General features: G+C 62.8%; 1 protein-coding gene across 1 annotated transcript in view; it reads right to left on the reverse strand.

Annotated features, from left to right (window-relative positions):
• GSE1 (Gse1 coiled-coil protein) overlaps nt 1-6317 on the reverse strand; it is a 13782-nt gene extending 7465 nt beyond the window's left edge. The window contains exons 1-7 of the mRNA XM_029965520.1: nt 6117-6317; nt 4467-4648; nt 4132-4329; nt 3728-3919; nt 2990-3312; nt 2259-2583; nt 11-591 (exon numbers count right to left, since the gene is read on the reverse strand). Of these exons, the coding sequence (XP_029821380.1) occupies nt 11-591; nt 2259-2583; nt 2990-3312; nt 3728-3919; nt 4132-4329; nt 4467-4648; nt 6117-6230 (1915 nt within the window). The 5' untranslated portion in view covers nt 6231-6317. The remainder of the gene's footprint in view (nt 1-10; nt 592-2258; nt 2584-2989; nt 3313-3727; nt 3920-4131; nt 4330-4466; nt 4649-6116) is intronic.
• Nucleotides 6318-6754: the final 437 nt, after the last annotated feature.

Here is a 6754-nt window from a genome sequence, read left to right on the forward strand (position 1 = left end):
GGTCCCTCACCTTTCTCCCGGGCCTCCCGCCGCCGGCGCTCCTCCAGGTCCAGTTTGCTGACCAGCCTGCGGTGCTGCTGCACGAACTCGTCGTAGATGTACATGGGGTCCTGGGCGCGGGGCTGGGGGGGCCGGTAGGGCGAGCTGGGCTTGGTGGCCTCAGGGAAGGGGGTGGCTGGGGGTCTCTGCTGGCTCAGGATGCTCTGAGTGGACTTTTCCAGCTCAGCTAGGAAGGGGGTGTGGGTGAAGCCCCCGTGCTCCGGGGCACCAGGCTCCCGTCCCGGGGGGTATTTCTCCAGAACATCCCTCTTCCTTGACCCCTCCTCCAGCTTCTCGGGGCAGAAGACCCTCTCCACCTTCACCAGTGGGATGCCCTGACGGCTGGGCTCGAAGGGGGCCGGGTGGCCGTGGAGGGCATGGGGCTCAGGGAGGCGCCGCGGGGGATCGGGGGGGTTCTCCATCAGCGAGACGGGGTTCCAGAGGGACGTGGTGACAGGGTGGTGCTGGGGTTTGGGGGAGATGAGTGGTGGGGGCCCACCGAAGTGCTGCCCTGGCTCCCGGCTGCTTGGCTCGTGGCGGCTCGATCCCGACCTGCAGGGAGACGAAAGGACCGGAGAGGTGAGGAGCCGGCACCGCCACTGGAGAGCTGGCAGCACTCCAGCGCCAGGGGATTTTAGGGAAGAAATATGTCAGTTAGGGCTGCCCAGAAGGGTTTCTGCATGTGGGGCTGCCACACTTGTCCCCTCCTGTGCCACCAACCTGAGGGATGGCGGTAGAGTTAAGGCTGTGCGTGGGAGGATTGGGCAGGGATGTGGCTGCATCCCCAGGGTGCCAGGCAGGAGACCCCCAGGCTTGACCCCCACGTGGGGACAAGAGATCCACTAGTCCTGCCACAGCCCCGGCAGCCAGGGCAGTGCCCCGGTGCAGCCCTTCTCTGACAGCCAGAGCCGGAGCCAGCCCGTTAGCAGGATAAATATTTCATGTGCCCAAGCTGTGCATTTAACGCTTTTCCGCTCCAGCGCCCTGGAGCTCCGCACACGGAGCAGCGGGTTCAGCTCAGCCGCCATCGTGTCACCGCCGGCGGAGAGCACCACCTGCCCTCTGGGATCAGCCCCTCTCCCTCCCCACTGGATGTGGGATAAGGATGGGAATGGAGCATCCCCGGCTGCAGGTGTTTCGGGGTGACCTTGCTGCCTCCTCTCCCGTTGGGGTGGGAGGAGCGGATGGGAAAAGGAGCCTGCAGCGGGCACTCGCCTTTGTGCCGCCCCATGATCCGCTCCTTATTATCCTTGATGAGCCGCACTAATCCCCTGGATACCCAAAAATAACAAAGGGAGCAGGCGGCAGAGCTGGCTGGATGAGCCCGCACTGCTTAAGCGCTCAGCAACGGGGGCGAGCCAGCCCCTGTCAATCAACCAAGGGGTGCAGACACGCTCTGCTGCCCCCCCAAACTGCCCAGGCTCAGCACAGGTGCCCCCTAAACGAGGCATCCCAGTGTCTGGCTCCGCTGCACGGGAAGGGGGGAGATGCAATTAGCGGTGCTGGTGGCTGGGCAGCACCTGGCCACTCGCCGCTGGCCCCCGGCCACCTCCCGGGCTCGTCGCCTGCCGCCGCGCAGATGTCGGGCACCGGGAATGCTGGACGCTGCCAGCACAGCCGGCCTGGCTGGCACCGCCTGGCAGGGACCTGCTGGTGCCAGCCTGGACACCACGGCTTTGGCTCACAGGGATGTGTGAGGAGTAAGGGGTGCGGCAGTGGGGTGATGGATACCTGGGAAGGGGGCAGAGCTACCTACAACTCTGTGGGTACAGCCATGGGTTAGGGGGGAAAACTTAGAGATCATCATAACACAGCACCATGGAATGGTTCGGTGCTTTGCGATGACGGGACCTTAAATCTCATCTTGTTCCACCCCCTGCCATGGGCCCAGACACCTTCCACTAGACCAGGTTGCTCCAAGCCCTGTCCAACCTGGCCTTGAACACTTCCAGGGATGGGGCAGCCCAGCTTCTCTGGGCAACCTGTGCCAGGGCCTCACCACTCTGACAGGGAAGAATTTTTTCCCAATATCTAATCTAAACCTGCCCTCTTTCCATTTAAAGCCATTCCCCCTTATCCTATCATTCCATACCCTTGTCCAAAGTCCCTCCCCAGTTTAAGATATGGATATTACAGCAAAGAAAGCTGCAACATGGGAAAACGCAGCTCAGTTTTAGGGGGAATCTCCATCCCTGGAGCAGGGCTGGCATCATCCCTACCTGGGATGCTCAGGCCGGTGCTCGGGCTCAGGCTGGCTTGGGACACGCCCCATGTCCAGGTGCTGCTCCAGTACTTGTTGCCGGAACTCCGAGACTTGGGACTGCCGATCCTCCTTCTCCTGGCGCAGCCGGCGCTGCCGGGCCAGCCACTTCTCCTCCTCGTTGGTGCGGTGGATGAGCAGCGCCGTGGCCGCGCTGCTCCCCGGCAGTGGGAACACGCTGTGGTTGGGGATAAGGCTGGGAACTGGGTGGTGGGAGCCCGGTGGTGGGTGCAGGGGGTGCTGGATGGGCTTCGGCGTCGGCAGTACCGAGTCCTTGAGTTTGTCTGTGTTGGAAAAGGGGTGATGGAGAGTCAGGGCAGGGAAAGAGGGGGATACCCATGGGTGGCTATCAGGGAATTTTGGGGTGAGCACCCCTGAGGGTGGGAGGGATCCAGAGCTGTGGGGCTGGAGCTCAGCAAAGGGTGCTGCCCTCTCACAGCCAGCATGCACGGCACCGGGCAAGGTACCACCCAGACCGAGTCAGATGGCACAGGCACCGTGCTGCTGCTCTGAGCCACTGCAGCTGGGCTCTTGGCAAAGCAAGCTGGCAGCCAGGAGAGCCCAGCTCCATCCCCAGCCACCTCCCAGGGCCACCGACCCCCGTGGTTTTGCCATCTGGAGGGGAGAGGGGACCAAGGCAAGCTGTGCCAAAGGCAGCAACTCATCCAGTGCCATCCATGGGGATGTTACCTGGTCTGCCGGGTGCCAGCGGCTCCACTGGTTTGCCCCGCTCCTCAGCCGGGTGCCCCCGCAGCCCGTGCAGCTCTGCCACGGGGAGGAAGGGCCCCTCCATGGCTTTCACCATGCTCAGCTCCTTCTCCCGGGCACGCTCCCGCTGCCTCTCCAGTTCCCGCTCCCGCTCCTTTTCCCGCTCGCGTTCCAGCTCCTTCTCACGTTCCCGCTCCCGTTCCCGCTCCTTCTCCCGCTCCCGGTCGGCTTCTCGCTCCCTCTCCTTCTCCCGCTCCCGTTCCCGCTCCCGCTCCCGCTGCCGCAGCTCTTCATCCATTTGCAGCCTGCAAAGAAAAGCCCATAAGAAAAGCACCAACCCCAAACATCCACTGGAGCACCCCAAACCCACCCCCAGATGCCTGTCACCATCCCCCAGAACACCCCCAAGCCCCACCCCGTGCCTGTCAGCATTCCCTGGAGCACTCCCAGATGCGCACATTTTCCCCAAAGCACCTCCAAACAACCCTTGGTCATCTGTCAGAATCCCCTGGAGCACCCTCGAACCACCCCCAGTCACTTGTCAGCATCCTCTGGAACACCCCCAAATCTCCAGATGCCTGTCAGCATCCTCTGGAACACCCCAAAACCCCCAGCTGCCTGTCAGTGCCCCTGGAGCACCCCAAACCCACCCCTGGTCACCTATCAGCATCCCCTGGAGCACCTCAAAACCATCACCCCCACCCATCAGCCCTTCCGTACCTCTCGGCAGCGAGGCTGGAGATGCGCTCGGACTGGAGGGCGGAGAGGGAGGAGTGGGAGAGCTCGGGGGGATACCGCACCCCCGAGAGGTGCAGGTGCATGGCCGAGGGGTGCAGGGGTGGCAGCGAGCCCGGCGCTGGCAGCGGGTAGAAGGGGGACCGCAGTGCCGACAGGCAGTAAGACTCGTCCATCCTGGGAAGACAGGGATGCTCAGGAGGGCCAAAGAACCCCCCAGTTCCCCACGTGGAAGCTGGATGGGGGCCGCCTTCTGCTGGGAGAAGGTGTTGAGAGAGCCTCAAAATGCCCCCCGGTGCAGCCCAAACATCCTTTGTGGATCACTCTCCCAGTTCCCCAGCCCACAAGGCTCCTCCTCCAGCATTTCCCCGGGATCCCGAGGTGCCCACCTGAAGGCAGGATGTGGGAAGGGGTGATGTGTCAGGTAGCTGGGGTGGTAGTAGGCGGCGGCGGTGGCCGGGTCGAGGCCGAGGGGCGGCAGGGAGGACATGCGGAGGTCCTCGGCCGTGTGGTAGGGACGGAAGCTCCGCAGGTAATCCTCGGTGACCGCGCTGGGAGGCACCACGTGGTGGACCGGCCGCTGCAGGCTGGGGGGGTAGGGAGATGGTCACCATTCCACCCTGCCCCCCTGGGGAGATGTGACTCCCCAGGATGGGACAAGAGCTCGCAGGGGACACCTGCATCCTGCAACCCCCCACCCTCCATTCATTCCGACCAGACTCACTTGAGAGGTGGGAAGCGGGAGTCCTGGACCACGGAGCTGGGGGGCAGCCCGAAGGAGTAGGGTGTCCCCAGGAGGTGGGAGGGGACGGTGGGACCCCCTGCTTTCTCCTGTGTGAGTGGGGGCTCCGAGATGAGGCGCTCGCGGCCGGCGCTGCTGCTGCTGCCTCGTGACCCTGCTTCCTGCTGGAAGGCAAAGGGGCAGGAATGCCAAGGTGGGCATTAGGGGATGGCAGAGATCCCACAAGGATGGAGTGTCCCTGCTGTGTCCCTACCCAGAGACCCCCAACGGGTTCCCAGTGTGCTCAGGGGGATCCCTGACTGGCACCAGTTCCATTAGAGCATCCTCCTGCATCTAGGCTTTGGAAGTGCAGCTGGAGTGGTGTTAGGGTCTGGGGGGCTACACTAGGGGGGCATCAGTGGGAAAGGGGGTGCTGAAGCCCGGAAAGAGCTGAGGGCAGGACACCCATTACCTGCCTGGAGATTTATGGGCTGCTTTGTTCTCCAGAGCCATTAATCATTCGGGGAGGACACAGGCAGGGGAAATCCAGCCGGGCTTTGATAACAGCCATAACCCAGGGGTCAGCCTGGAATCCTCCCAGCTCCCCTCTGGCATCAATACCCCCACCCTGACATGGGGCCCCAGCCATCTCCCATCAGCTCCCATCCCCAGTGCCAGGATGGTCTCTCCCTCCAGCTGTGGAGGCACCCCCCAGCAATGGGGACCACTTGGGGTGACAAGGGAGCCAGCAGGGTCTGACACTTAAGGGGGGGCTCCCAGCAAGGCAAGCTTGGGTTTAAAATTGATTCTTTTTCATTGCACCTTCTGTGTTTAGCAGCTCAGCAGGAAGATGGCAAAACCCACAGCATCCCCCACCCTGTCCATCCCTCCCCGTCCCATCCCATCCCATCCCGCTCCCCAGACCCTCCAGGGCAAGTCGCAGGTCCCCAGCCATTAGGGACAGCCCCAAGGTCACCACGGCCGGCACAAAGGGCGCCGTGTCCCCCCCTCCCCGCCACCTCTGCCGCCTGCACGGAGCAGGCTCATTGTGCGTGCCAGGCTCTGCTCCAATTACCTCCCGTCTCGGGGCGTCACGCTGCGAGCACGGCTCTGCCACACAATAACCACGCTCGGTTACCCCGCGCCGGGGAGAGGCGGCACGGGGAGGATATGGGGGGACACGGGGGTGGGGAGCACCCGGATACCCCACACACCCCACTGAGCGCCCGGCGATCGAGTTCCATTTATTTTCCTCCCCCGCCCTCGGCGTTTTGCATCCCCTACCCTTGCCTCTCTCCGCTTTGTGGTTTAATTAGTCTTTCCAAGTGGCATAATCCCCCCGGGAATCTGCTTGTAGCATGCGGAGGAGAGGAGAACCACTAACGATGCTTCTTAATTAGCCGCTCCCCCCCTCCCCGCGCTTCCTTCTTCCTCGAGCTCCCCTCTGGATGGCAGCCCGGGGATGATGGCAGCCCAGGAATCATGGCAGCGCGGGGACATGGCAGCCCCGGTGACTACAGCAGCTCGGGGACACCACGGGGAGGAGAAGGGACGTAGTGGGGGGCAGCCCTGTGATCCCTCAGGAGCAGCGCAGATCACAATCACACCCTCCAACCTTTGAGGGGGCTGGGCACCGAACAGACACAGCCATACCTGTCTGCCCTCGCTCCTCCAGACCCCGTTGACCGTCTTGGTTGGGGCGATGGTGACGACAGGCGGCGTGCTGGGCACGCTGTGCCCCCCCGGGGGCACGATGATGGGGCCCATGGGGCCACGTTTGGGGGTGCTGGCGGGGGAGCTGTGGTTGGTGGCTGGCGAGGAGACTGGGGACGACTCGCTGCTTAGTGAGGACCCTGAAATTAAAAATTAAAATGAATTGGGAAAACACAGCAGTTAGCCAGATGAAAGCACCCTCCGAAAATGACAGAGCCACTCCTGACAGGATGCCCCACTGCAGGGACCAGGGATGCTCGCAGGGTGGTCAGCATCCCACCAGATACCCAGACCGGACCCTCATCCTCCCATCCTGGGGTTCCCAGGGAGCCTGTACCAAGGTAGGTTCCCACTGGTGCAAAAGGGCTTCACCCCACATAGTGGGATGGGTACCCTCTTTCTCCCTAATAGGGGCTTCCAATCCCACTAGTCTCATAAAGCCCCTTGGCACAAGTGACACCAATGAGATGACAACCCCAGATAGCCACATCTTCCCAAGTTGAACCCAAAGACTCCTTAATCCAGCTGCAAAAGTTTCTATGCACAAGCCAGGGTACCCAGAGACACTGGGATGGAGT

This window comes from Manacus vitellinus, unplaced genomic scaffold (genome assembly GCF_001715985.3).
Source record: "Manacus vitellinus isolate BGI_N305 unplaced genomic scaffold, ASM171598v3 scaffold_10_pilon, whole genome shotgun sequence".
In the NCBI taxonomy this organism is placed as follows: Eukaryota; Metazoa; Chordata; class Aves; order Passeriformes; family Pipridae; genus Manacus; species Manacus vitellinus.